General features: G+C 36.1%; 1 protein-coding gene across 1 annotated transcript; it reads right to left on the reverse strand.

The window, feature by feature from the left end:
- Positions 1–1,194: 1,194 nt before the first annotated feature.
- Positions 1,195–11,791, reverse strand: LOC108209253 (lon protease homolog 2, peroxisomal). Its single transcript, XM_017380061.2, has 17 exons — positions 11,493–11,791; positions 10,541–10,656; positions 10,357–10,465; positions 9,976–10,145; positions 9,365–9,456; positions 8,432–8,611; positions 8,251–8,334; positions 7,421–7,548; positions 6,153–6,354; positions 5,850–6,056; positions 5,590–5,720; positions 5,003–5,216; positions 4,042–4,341; positions 3,567–3,761; positions 2,721–2,966; positions 2,379–2,480; positions 1,195–1,692 (listed from the first exon to the last, which is right to left on the reverse strand). Exons 1-17 carry the CDS (start codon positions 11,597–11,599, stop codon positions 1,609–1,611), a joined length of 2,667 nt encoding a protein of 888 aa, XP_017235550.1. The 5' UTR covers positions 11,600–11,791; the 3' UTR covers positions 1,195–1,608.
- Positions 11,792–14,500: the final 2,709 nt, after the last annotated feature.

Below are 14,500 nucleotides of genomic sequence, written 5' to 3' on the forward strand. Positions count from 1 at the left end.
TAGGACATGCACCGATACAAAATATCATGTGCTTTTAGAGTGCAGATATTCTTTCCATACTAAGGTGGACAACTGAATCTTAATAAAGTAATAACTATTAAAAATAATGTTTCTGCCATGATATATAATCATAAGAACTAGCAATGTGAGTCGTTTGATTTGAACTACAAAGCTTTATTTCTAATTGTTTCTGCACATTGCACTACACTCACTGCACATTCTATCATCAAATAAGTAAATATAGTTCCTTGAGGAACCAAAAATATTCTATCAAAGTGTTAAAGATGTATTATGACCGGGTTGGGTTGGTTTAAGGTTTCTTAAAAGTTATATTTCGACCCAACCCATTATAAACGGCTCAACCAAAAATCAACCCAATTAACCCACGGTTTGGAATGGGTCGGGTTAGTCGGCCTAGTTTAAGGTTGGGTTGGGTTGGTTTTAACGGGTTGGACAACCCATGAGCAGCCCTAGTTTTTATTGTTAAATATGAGATAGTGGGGGAAGATAGTGGGTGTAATGATGAAAAAACTTACTATTTATGGTAATGTAAAGAAATGAGAGGGACATCCCAAAATGGTAACGGTAAAGAAATGAGAGGGACAGAGGGAGTATTAAAAATCGAAAAATAAAATAAAACTTGAAAATATCGAAAAATGGTTTGGTTCTTAGTAGAGGTGCAGTCCCGGGCCGGGTTTTGACCCGACCTAAATAGGGCTGGCCAGACTTTTTGGTCAGTGCAGTGCAGATTTTGATCTAACGGGGTTTTTGTAGCTGCCCCTGTACAGATATTTGGATCGGCCTAGTGTAAATAATCTTTCCGATAATTCTAATTATATTTGTAAGTATATTATATTTTTGACTTCCGGTCATGGTTATGTAAACGTGTAAAATTATTAAATATAAAATCGTATATAAATAATTGAATGTATAATAATAATAGTAATAATAATCTATTTTATCCATATTTTGATTAGATTTTAGATGTTAGCCAGATTTTTATTCAACCGGGTTAAACTCAGAATTTCAAAAAACCGGTGTAAGATCAGATTTTCATCGGATCGGTCTTTCTTTACACAAAAATATAAAGCTCATGGTGTCCTGTACTGAGACTGGATCAGGCTTTTTTCAGATCGGGCCGGGCCAGATTTTCGAGCCCAGAGTTTTGTTTTCAAGGAAACCGCACAAAAAGTATATAGTACTATACTTGATTAGAAAAATGAATACTATTTGAAACATTTTATATTATATATACTATCATATAACTTTCTTTGAATATTTGTGGATTATTATTTGATATATATAGCAACAGGGTTCCGAAGGTGCTTACAAACACGATTTTATACACTGCCAAATCATGGGAGAGGGAATAAGAGAGAGGGGTGTTATGCATCTTGTTGCAAATATAAAAGATGTTACATACAATGCATAGACTTCTCGGGGACTTGGTGGATGCCAGTGTCATTAGTCAGTACTGTTTAAACTTCAGCTACTCTCGCGGATACCGATTCAGCCGCTCAATGCCAGAATCTTATTTGCTAAGAGCGAATTGAGCTAAATGGATCACCTCGAGGTTTGCTGGAAAAATAAGGCCAGAGTTGTGACAAGTCATAACCTTGAGCTTTTTCTCCAGGGGCATCCACCTTCGAAGGCATGCTCCAGCACGTCTTCCATTCGCTTGGCTGGCAATATCTGAGAGAAAAATTAAAATAAGAATGCCTGCTCGTCTGCTCGATGAAAGCATAGTGTAAAGAATTATGGTATATATTCAAGAAGCAGTTTTTTTTATGGTATATATTCAGGAAGTAGTTTTTTTTTTTGTTTTTTTTTAACGTAGGAACCCGCAGCCGCTACACTTCGGGTGCGCGCTGGGTAAACCCACAAGCTCTCTGGTCCAGGAGGCATAATCATAAGTTCTCCTCCCTTTGGGAGTCGAACCTGACCAAGAGAATACAAGTCCCCACTTTTAACCAGCTGAACCAACCCTCGCGGGCATATTCAGGAAGTTCTGTTCCATATAACACTGGATGGATCATCTCTCACGGTGGTACTTGTTCAGCTCAAAAGAGTTGGCTATATATGTAAACATTTGAAGTTGTCCAGAAGTTCATGCACAATTATAGTTACTGGAATCGGCTGTGGCACATACTAATTAACTACAAGAAAGTATGTAATTTAATTTTTGACCATTTTTTTAAAGTTGGATGGTTGATGTATCTTACGTCTAATCCAAGAGATTTCTGAAGTCCATACACAATTTGTTCAAGGGACATCAAATATTTGGTCTAAATAGAAACACGAACCTGATAACAGACGATACTCTGTTCACAGAAAGCAGTACATAAACCCTTAAGCCAGTCATAGTAAATAATAATTACCTCCATACTGGCCAAAACAGCTGCTGGTACTTCAGCCAGATCCTTCAAGTTCCGCTCTGGCAGGAGAACTCTCTTTATACCATACCGATGTGCTGCCAAAACCTGTGCAAAAGAAATATACATTATCGATAGATAATCACCCTACATCTTTTTTTAATATTTATTCAGCATTTTATTTTTTTTATTTAAGCTCTAGCCGTAAGAGATATCCTTCATTTTTCTTTTTCTTTTTTTTACCCAACTTGCAAGAGATTCTTAGAACCTAGAGATGAAGTATATACTGTTTATGACGGGCAAACACTGAAGGTAATAAGAAGTCGGCAGAAACAGAAGAATACATACCTTATCCTTGACACCACCAACTGGTAATACTAGACCCCGCAGTGTCATCTCCCCTGTCATTGCCGTATCTGATCTTACTTTTGTATGACTAAATAGTGACACCAGTGCCGTTACGAGGGTTACACCTGCTGAGGGACCATCTTTAGGTATCGCACCAGCAGGGAAATGAATGTGAACATCCCGCCCGTCCAATAGATTTGTTTCGTTGGCAGTGGCGAACTTAAGCTCAGTGGCTCTTGACCTTACCTGAATCAAGAATCACATTAAGAAACACTACTTTTCATGTAAGGTAAAACTTTAAACTCTATTGTGGGACACTAAATCTTTTGCTCATTGTCCTGTTTTGCATGAAACATTACAGTGACACTGCAAATTCATTCTCCATTGAGAGAATACACATACATGTGACACTGACATGACAAATACGACGATTTTTACGCATAATAATTACTAAAGAGAAATATAAGTATGCTAAATGTCACTGAAACAATTTTTACTTTGCAAATTAAAATCACACAATACCAACATAAAATCACTGTACCAATTATTTAGCGCGCGCGCGCGCACACACACATATATAAAATTATTTCAAATGCAAAAAAAAATAAAAATTAGTCTTTCTATCCTATACAAAGTGTCATAATTCAATAAATATATGGGAACGCTGTGTCATGTCTTGAGAATTGGTACCTTACAACTTACAAGTACCTAAAAATAGATGCTTGCTGTCATAATCTCTTTATAAGAAAAATTGAACAAAAATTAATAAGATTGTATTGTCCCAGTAATAATTTAGCTTAAATTCAGTTTATGCTTAACTAGGCATAAAAAACACAACATATTTACCCAAGTAAGTGCAATCTGCGCGGATTCTTTAATAACATCACCAAGTTGACCAGTGAGATGCAGGTCACCCTTCCCTGCCATTGACGTAGCTTCCACAAATTGAACCTCTCCTCCGAATGCAGTCCACACCAGTCCCACTGATATTCCAGGTGCTGCAACTCGCTCTCCAGTTTCTTTGTCATCAAACCTTGGAGGCTGCATTAAAGCAAAAAAAAAAAAAAAACCTCAGGTCATAACAAGAATACAACAGATAAATCTATGCAAAAACAATTAAGGGTCTGAGAGAAGGGGACAAGCATTCAGTATGACTCAGCCAAAAGAGAATCATCATGTATATATGTTTTGCTTCTCTCTTTTTGTGTCCAGGGATTTCTACACTAACTAGTTCCAAACACCTTAACAAGCTGCTTGCAAATAATCCCACACTCAGTATTATCCTAAACACTAAAAGTTGTAACTGAAGATAGATGATTACCCCCAATACTTTCTCGAGCATGGATTCATCAACAATCAATGGTGAATTAACCCTGAAGTCTCTTGACAACTCGTGATTATCACCCATTGGAATTACTTCCATTTCAACTTCAGCACTGTCTCCTAGCCTACTTTCGAGCAAATGAGAAGAAAGTTGGTGGACATCTTTGCTAAGCGGAATAACATGCTCTTGCTCTGCTACTCTTACTGCGGCTGCACGAGCTAAAGATGCTAGATTCCTTTCCAGATTCCTAACACCAGCTTCCCTAGTGTATCTTTCAATAATGAGTTTCACCATAACCTACAACAACCAAACACAAATTCTAATAATAGAAATAGGTAAAATCAACCAATTACACAGCCTCAAAGAAAAATGAAGCATAAAGCTGTGCTAATAACTTCCTAGGATAAGAGTTTCAGTTATTGAGTACATCATATTCTAATGGGGAAAAAAAAGATATAACAGAAAAAAAAACACAGAATTATAGTGGTCATATAATATTTTGCTCTCCCATACCCTAGATGTGTAATTACACTAAACAGGTATTTCGGAAAAACACAACTGGGCGGATTAAGTGAGCAGGAAATGTATATAAAGAGGGATACTTGTGTGTTCACAAAATACTCGCACTATAACAGCATTAGAAGAAAATCAACTCAGCCTTCAATGTAGATGTATTAATGTTTGTAAAATGAGAATGTATAAGGACTAAGGTAACTGATCCTTGTGAAGCAGGTACATTCGAATGCCAAAATTGTCCATGAAGGATTATAATGGGCCATGTAACAATCAATTATACAGACAGAAAGAGTTCATCAGTTTAATAACTAGTGTTTTAGATTCATGCATGATTCTAACTACAAGGATATTAGATGTTTCTCTCAATTGATCAAAATTCGAAAAACTGCTTCATTAAGATAATGCCCAACTTATTGTGTAAATAAACATATAGCATTAGTACCTCGGGAATTTGAAGAAAATCAGAACTTAATCCATGTTGATCCAATACTCTTGGAATCAAATGTCGCATCGCAATTTTAAGCTTTTCTTCCGGAGTATAACCAGGGAGTTCAATCACTTCCATCCTGTCTAGCAGAGGTGGAGGAATAGGTTGTGCTTTATTTGCAGTTGCCACAAATATGACCTTCGAAAGGTCATATGGAACATTCAAATAGCTGTAAACTTTAGTTAAGGAACCAAAAAGGGTGTCATGCATGAATAAAGTTAGTACAATTATTGATGTCCTACATTTTCGCTTAGGCCCAACTCAAGTACCGTACTTTAAAATTTATTACTAACACACATATATCCTGCCACTACAATTAATGACTAGGTACTCGATTTACCCACACAGACTCTAGTAATCGTGCCTACATATTGAGATTTTTATTCTTGCCTAACTAGAGACATAATCAAGAAAAAATGTTGTCGATATTGCCTATGAATATTATTGTTGCAAAGTCTTAATCTGGAAACTACAGCTTGAAACATTCTTAGAGCAATCCCAAAGTATTAAATTTTAAAGAGATCTAGGAGACAATAGGATACTGGTCATTAAATGTTTTGTTCTGTTCAGGGTCGAGAACCTCTAGTAGAGCTGAGGCCGGATCTCCCCGAACATCGGAACCAGTCTTGTCAATCTCATCAAGGAGCATAACAGGATTACAAACAGCTACTTTCTGAAAAGTCAATTAAAGAACAACAGTTTAGTATCCAACCTAGAAACAGATAATTAAATCATTTACTGGAAGTCAAAACACAGATTTGGAAGGAGTCAAGATATGGTCATAATTTTATCCAGATATTACCTTTAATCCATCAATGAGACGCCCAGGCATGCTTCCGACGTATGTCCTCCTATGTCCTCTAATATCAGCCTCATCCTTAACACCACCAAGAGAGATACGTATGAATTTCCTGCCTAGCGCAGTCGCGATCGATGATGCCAAAGATGTCTTCCCAACGCCTGGTGGACCAACAAAGCACAAAACTGCTCCTCTAGCATCTGGTTTAAGCTGCAATGAAAACTCAGATTCAAAATCATAGCTATGTAAGATGAATGAGAATTACAACATCAGAGACACTTCTGAATAACAAGAAAATTGGTCAACCTTGCGAACAGCCAAATATTCAATTATCCGTTGCTTGACCTTGACTAGACCATAATGATCACTGTCAAGACGCTCTTTTGCAGCTTTCAAGTCCAATTCATGCTCTTCGCTAGCATTCTGCCAGGGTAAATCAGCAAGAAGTTCCAAGTAAACTCGAGAGTTATTATATCCCGGTTGCTGGGGTTGCATTTTCTTTAGTCGCCTAATATAAGAATTTTTCAACAAATATCAGTTAAACATTCTCAATGCAATACCAACTGAAAATGTATAATATGATACACCAACTTCAGGACGATTGGGTGAGGCTTATAGCAAGACAAAAAATTGCTTTCTTATGTTGAGTTCGTGATTGAGAAAAGAAATTAGTCATATATTGTTTAAAATCCTCCTAAAAATGCTAAATCAGAGTACAAATGGCATACTCTCAAACTCTCAAGTATATTGTTTATTGTAATAATTTTCGCCACTTCAGTTGAGGCTCATCATATTGGGATACTAGCACTTTCACTGGTAGAAACATCGTACAGCGTTCCTTTTCTACCCATTATGCTTTTCTGTTTCCTATGGGTTAACATTTTGTGAAAGTAAGTAATTCATCGACTTACTTATAGTATTTAAAGTTTTACACACACATTAATCTCAACTCATATCCTGCAACGACAATTTAGTCCATATTAACAAAAGTTCATAACGTCGTACCAGCAACATAAACCTTTGAAAACATTTCAAGATAATATCATGCCATTGCCTTTAGATGATTAATAACTTTTGAACTCTAAAACTTATTATTTAGTAACTTTTCATTAGTAGTTCCAATTTATACTCTAATATAGTACGACATTGCTTAAATATAAATCTTATTGCTCACTGGAGATCATATCTTTTGGATTCTTTATCCTCAAAACTGACAATATCAGATATAATGTTTGTCATATATTTGAAAACTGACACTTGTTCTAAGCTTTCATTTTTTATTTAAGCAATCACTCTCACTTAAACAAACGTATGCAGACACTTGCAAGCAATGAAATAAGACAGGAGTGTGCCTAGGTGAATGGGAGCCCAAGACAAAAAACAAAACAAAGGGATCATTGATATAATTGAAAAATGAAGGCCTGAAATTTGTGAATGAAAACTCAAAATTTTCTACAGATTTAAACTATAGACTATATATGGTAATTCTAAAATTGTGGGCCCTAGGTCGTCCACGATGTAATTACGGTTTTTAAAAATTCACACGCATATTTCAATTTAAGAATGCGTTATACCTTAATTCTCTTTGTGCATGCTTCCAGATATTAGCAGGCATTCCTGCACTTTGCATCTTCCTTTCGAGGGCAGACACATCATCCTCATCATCATCATTGTCACCAAGCTCTTCTTTGATAGCCCTCATCTGGAGCATGTCATGAACAATGGAAACACAACCAAAAGAGAACATTAAATCCTCTTGGCACACTTTTAATTGTAAAAAACTGAAGCAGTGCAAGAAAGGCTGTCAGATTCTTAGGATCTAAATTACAGAACTATTTAGATTGAAATTGATGGGTAACACTAGAGATTTTAGTTACCACAACGTGCTTCTGTTGGGAATAAATATTTCAAGTTTTAAAGTTAAACTGACAACTGAGAAGTTGCTTAAAGCATGAACGTAAGTTTGAGATGCAACAAGAGGAGTCCATGAGATTAATATGGTCTTTGCATTAGTTTGGCCCTTAAGCTGCAAAGTCTATGACTACGAAAGCACGTAAATTTTCAACCTTTAAATAGCTCATCTCCTCTACAGACCTTGTAGGAAATTCAAATCAATTAATCACTGCTTTATGCTGGAATGTTATTCATAATTTATATCAATGAGGGTTTAAGTGACTATACTAAGTATAGGGGCCTAGGTCAATATAGCTTACTGTCAGAGTTTCATCACCATTAAAACAGATGCAAGTTTCAGCACATTTACAATAAGATGATATTGTGCTGCTGATTTCCCTAGATTAGATGTTCTTGTTGATTTAGATTTGATTATTCAATTTCCAGCCCTAAACCAAAATATATGGATCTAAATCTATGGAACTTAAGTTAACTAGTTGCAGAATCAAACCTGCTGACGCAGAAGATATTCTTTCTGTGTTTTAGACAACTGTCCTTCAACCTTTTGTGTAATCTTCTCTGCCACACGAATTGACTGAAATAAAATTAAGGAAATATTAATAAACCAACCATAAAGACCTGAAACAAAAAATTGATCATTCGATAAAGAAACTCCTACATTTATAAATCACCTGCAAATGGCGATTAACTAATTCAGTAGCTTTTGAAAGCCTAACTTTTACGTCAACAGAGTCCAACATAGAAAGCTGTTCTTCAAAGCTTATCTCAAAGCTAGCAACAAAAATATCTGCCAGCTTGTGCACTGGAACTGTCTCCAGGAGAACTTTTGTCCTCCCTCCTGTTTTTTGTTTCTACAAATATTTAAGAACTATAAGATTAGACCAAAATAAAATTGTGGCTAACAAAATTCAGCTGCAAAATAAATCATGAATATAGCTTCCACGTAATCAGGCACATAGCAAACGATGACATGTTTATATTAGTCAGTAACTAGACACAAGAGAGTGCTTTCCTGCATACAGTCATTTTTGCTTCACTTTTTCTGGGCAGACGCAATTCTAACAATTACTAAAATGAATCTAAGTTGAATTTTGTTACTTCATTACATCCGATGCAAAACTCTGTTATTTTGACATGCTGATTGATCACAAAATTAATTGTAACATCTAGCTTTGTAATTTCAGGTCGAAAATTTTTATGCTTAAACATGAGGAGTAGCTGCTTCCCCACTCAGCAATAAATTTATTGCTATAATCAATTTCAGACAACACTTTGTACACACAAAAAAGAAACAGAAACATTATTGTAGTTTAAATTTGTGGAGATATTTTAAACAGAAAAAGAGTCCTTGAACTAGAACTAGAATATAGATCCTTAGAAGCTTTTTGCAGTTGAGCATTCACACAACCCTAATCAAAGAGCTTTTAAAACATTTTGAAACAGAGGTATAGTAAGAGAGATGGAAAGGAAAAAGGCAACAAGTCTCTGTGTTTATTATCTTCACTATGTAGCATATTAGTCTCGTTTTTAATACGAATAAGAAACTGTACAATTTTGAACCATTAATATCGCATTTCACATCAAAAAAAAAGTTCAACTTTTACCTGCTCAAGAACAGAAATAAGCTCCATTGCGGTAGCTTTGAACTGAAGTGACAGTGCTGTGAAATCTGGATCTTGCTCTACTAACTCCATCTCTGCTTATAAGCAAAATAACAGTAAAACTGAGTAATGACAGATCATCTAAACCCATATGGCAAACCATCACAATTCATGTTCCTTTCTCATCATCTTTTACGTTTACTTGGTCCCACTAGCTAAACCAACACTTAAGCAATGCTTGACGACTATATTTGATACACACACACACACACACACACACACACACAGAGATATCATATTATAAAGAGCATGTTATCCATCGACGTGAAGAATGAAGATATATACAGTTCTGGGTGTTCTACATTGAACAACCAACTTTTTGAGTTTTTGCTTTTCTGTGACTTGGTTTCACTATCTTGGAGTACAAATAGATAACCAGATAAAAAGCTTTTTTTATATTTTTACAAAATAATCAACCATAAGGGGATGAAATTAGCACATCGAAACAGTTGAGCATAACCAAATTTAGAACCTAAATGAAAATAATTTGCAAAAATGAGGGTATCTTAATTGACATATTGAATTTATTTAAAAAAAAAAGATTTAAGATTTACCAGGCCTTGTCATGTCAAGGGGAGAGACTCTTGCAGTATAATAAGTTCCCCTTGTACTAAGTTCCTGAACACTGAATCTACACAGCCCTTCAAGAACAACAATATAAGTGACCCGTCCACTTGGTTTCTCCACCCCTCTGGAAAGATGTAAAGCTCGAGCTGCAACTCCCCTTATATTTTATAAAGCAAAAATCGTCCAGTCAATGCAATCAGGGGATGCAACACGCAGAAGAAGAAATATAGAAAGATAACAGTTATGCAATTAATAAGGTCAAGATTTATAGATTGGCTAATGAAGAAAGAAGATTACTGGAAAGGCATTTAGGCTGAAATTTCCAGATATAAAAATACATGCACACTGATCATATACAAGAATTATACCTTGTATGCCACTGAATAACTTCCTGCTGAGTTTTTCCATTTATCTTGTGAGAATCTGACACTCCAACTTGAGACTTTGGATTCCGATCTCCCAAGTCAAGCCCCGGTGCTGTATTTAGAGGTAAAACTTTGTTAAACACTATAACTTCGACTATTTGTATACTATCAGAGAATTCGTGATCACCTGAAGATAACACAGGAGGACCTATTGCCATTGTATCAGTAGCATCACGAACAGGAAGGATTCCAATCACTCCCTTGTCTTCTTTCTGCCACAATTCTTGCTCCACCAGTTTAACACTGCAATTTATCAAACACAATGTAACTGTTATAAACACGCATACACAATTACAAGAGCATTACAACCGACACAGTCTGTTGTTTTTGTTGTTACAATCCGGATAGCTATAGCATCTTGCTGAGAAACTAATTACACCTAATGTGATCCACAACTACACTTAAAACCAGCCCGGTAGTCCCATTGGCTTTACTATGCATACATTGTCTAAATAATTTTTGATATAATGATGCTTGTTACCATGTAATTCAAAGTCTAGTGGGTACAAGGCCCTTAACTGGTTTTCTGATAAAAAGATCAATTACAAAAGTTTAATACTCACACACTGACACACATATCTCCCTGATGCCTTGACCTCTTACTACGAGGACAGGGGTTTCCTTAATTACAACTGAATTCAACTTGCGACCTCAATTCAAAACTTGAGATCATTATAAAGGCCCTCAAATGAACAATACCCTCAATTCAAGAATTGCCATAAATTACAACCTCAATTCAAAACTCTAAATTCTATCAAACCATCTGAAAATAAACACCTACCTAACAGTCAAACTCAAAGATCAAAACCTTTTTCCTGTCTCCACTAAAAGATCAAAACAGAATCAAACAACAAAGAAACCAAATTCTGGGGTCTCAGCTAACATCCCAAACCTAACACTACCCACCACAAAAACCAAACACAAAAACAATTCACAAAAATACACACATGTACCTGCCACATCCTACAAAGCCATCCACAACCCAATTTAACAAATTCAAAGAAAATCAAGAAAAGGGTCAACAAAAAAAACCAAAAATTATTTATAAAAAAAAAAGTGAAATATTAGATTATAGAAACCTGCTAGGAGAAGTGCATCGAATTCGAATGATAGCACCAGGCAACAAGACTTTGTTTCTGAAAGGAAGAATGCCCAGTCTATTTGGAAGTTCCACTGTCTCACCCATCTCTTTAACTTTCTATAAATATCAGTGTGTGTTTTTTCGGACAAGTGTGTGTGATGTTGTAAGAATAGACGGAGAATTTGAGAAGTGATGTGCAAGAATATATAATAGCAGGCAGGCAAGAGGATGGCTGGCTATACAACAAAATATTCAGGTGGGGCCGGCTGAAGCTACCTAAGCCCAACTTCGTCCGGTAAAAATATCCATACATAATTAGCCATACATGATATACTCTCCCCTGTTTTCATACAAGGTAGCTTGATTTTTATATAAACACCGCATAATTAAAAACAGGGTTTTTGAAAAAATATATTTCCGTTGTAACCTTTTTGAAAAGATTTTTGTTAGAGTAAAATTTATTTGATTAAAAAAAACATGTTTAGAAAGAATAGTTGATCTGGAGTGGTATTAAAATCAAATTAATACCAGAAGTCATGTCGAATCTAACATAGCGGGTGTTTGGGAAATTAGCTTTCCAGCTTTTTCAACCCGGAAGTTGGCTTCTGCTTCACGGCGTGCGTTTGGCTAAACATTTGAAGCACTTATATTGGGCTTGATAAGTTCAAAAAAAAAGCTACGTTGTGCAGCTTTTTTTTCACTGCAGCTTCTTCTGCTCTTCTACTGCAGCTGTGTTTAACTGTTTATATTATGATTATGAACTATGTACCAAAAATGTATGTATAGCGCAAGATGCACTATCTCCCACAAAACACTAGTAGTATTTTTATCTTAAGATATTATTAAATTAAAGTTGGCATTGTGTCTTTAGTCAATATATTCTAATCATTTTTATAAGAAATTTAAATAATAAATATATTATTGTAATTTTTTATTATAGTAATTTATTTCTTTTATTACAATAAAACAATTTTATATTACAAATTTATCCCACTATACTAACTTATAAGTCAAGTTATCCAAACACTAAATAATTTACAAGTTAGAGTATCCAAACACTTTTAATAACTTATAAGTTCAAACCTATGAATCATCTTTCAGAGGAAGAGGCTATCTTAGCTGGCATTCAAACTGCGTGCATCCATGCAGTGTCCAAAGGCTGGGACATAACTCATATTGAAACAGTCCACAGAGGTGTTTACGAGACTATCCGCCTTCAAGAGTACATTCTAATCCCGGAAAACCAACTCGAAGCTCTCAGGCTGTTCAACACTGTCCAGGCAAATCACTTTGTTGAAGGTTCTTCCGATCGCAGACTCTCATGTGTCCCATTACACATGAATGCCTCTGCAACCTACTTAGCAGATTATGGTATGGAGAACCTATCTGCCTTTGCAGAAGTCAAAGGCACGGTGGGTAATCTCCAATACTATCTTGACAGAGATATGGGTATGGTGATAGGTGCCCTTGGGATGGACATGGTTGATAATCTTGGCTTAGGCGAGGTGATAGACCCCCCTCCTCCTGCTCTGCCTATTTCTCTGAAGAAAAGGAAGTGCCCTGATCTTTTGAGTGCTGAGGTAAAGCTCTCTTCGGGCTCGCCTCCCTTGGACTTCTTCGAAGACAGCCGAACTCCATGGTTTTATGAGGAGCATGATGTTCTTCCGCAAGATTCCTCAAACAGGTTTGGGATGAAAGGTAAGGACAAACTCTATCAGGAGTTCTCTTTCTACGATAATGGTAGGATGTCTGTAAGAGCTGTGGAAGTCATACAATCTGGATGCTTGGTGCCTTTCTCACCCACTTTCGGGAATGATATCATAGACTTGGAGGCCCCAGTGGGTTTCGGTTTTCATGCTAAAGATGTTCTACATCATGCAGTGCAGGGGACTCTTACCATTTTCTCTGATATTCTTAAGCGATATGAAGAAATGGACAGACAGTTTAGGGCCAAGCATTCTGATGAGCTCCTCCCTGTTAGTCAGGTCGTATCTGCTATGGGATCTAAAGATGCTTCTGGCAGCATCTCTGTTCAGCTGGAAAGTGAGAGTTCCAAGAAGGCCCGCAGGGCCTCCAGCATTTGATTTCTGTTTCTGTTGGGATTAGCCTAGATATTGGATTGCAGAGGTTTTTTGTTTAGCTTCCAGGGCTAGTTTTTTAGCTTTAGTTGTGCCTTGTATAGGCTATTTTCTCGGCGAATCTTTTTGATCTATAGTCTAGTTGGTGTATAGACTTTAGGTTGGCTGTTAATGCCTTTTTGCGTTTATGGTCCTCTTGGCCACTATTGTAGATTTTCCGAGAATATATAATATTTCCCTGCTTATCAAAAAAAAAAAAAAAACTTATAAGTTCAAACCGACTTTTTATTTATAATTCACTTCTTCACTTTAAGCAATAAGTCACTTCTTTTAAGCCTAGCCAAACGGCCCCATAATCAGGGGCGGATCTAGAGATGAAATCTAGGGGGGGCACCAAGCAAATTTTCGGAAAACACCTATATATTTTCAAATTTTGGGAGGGCACTTCTATAATTTTTTAAAATTTAGAATGGTGAAAAAATATAAAAAAAAATAAAAATTTAAGGGGGGCACGTGTCCCCCCGTGCCTCTTCCTAGATCCGCCCCTGCCCATAATATCAAAATTCATATCGATTTTGATTTTTTATTAATTCAAATATATTGTGACAGGGGTATTTTGACTCGTGATATTCTTTACATGAAATTTATGTTTATTATTTTAAGAATCTTTTTTCAAATCAAGGTATCATAACCTTCGATGGGAGATGCACAAATCATACTACTTAATCCTTTAATTGTACAGTCAGAAAGTTAAAGGAGTAAACTAAAACACGACGAGCCTTACCCTAATTCAGATTTCATAAATTTGCAAAAGATATACTCTCTCCGTCCAATATGTAGTTTTCTTTTGAGGTAATTGCATATCGCACCCCCTAAGTATCGTTCAAAAACGATATTGTACCCATACTTTGAGAAACTCAACTCGCAC

The sequence above is a fragment of the Daucus carota genome, chromosome 2, assembly GCF_001625215.2.
Source record: "Daucus carota subsp. sativus chromosome 2, DH1 v3.0, whole genome shotgun sequence".
Lineage (NCBI taxonomy): Eukaryota > Viridiplantae > Streptophyta > Magnoliopsida > Apiales > Apiaceae > Daucus > Daucus carota.

Coding starts and splice junctions, on each gene's coding strand:
- LOC108209253 (XM_017380061.2), bottom strand. CDS start 11,599: ATGGGTGAGACAGTGGAACTTCCAAATAGACTGGGCATTCTTCCTTTC. Junction 10,146..10,356: donor GTTATTCAGTGGCATACAAG/GTATAATTCTTG, acceptor ATAAAATATAAG/GGGAGTTGCAGCTCGAGCTT. Junction 4,342..5,002: donor ATTTTCTTCAAATTCCCGAG/GTACTAATGCTA, acceptor TGGTTGTTGTAG/GTTATGGTGAAACTCATTAT.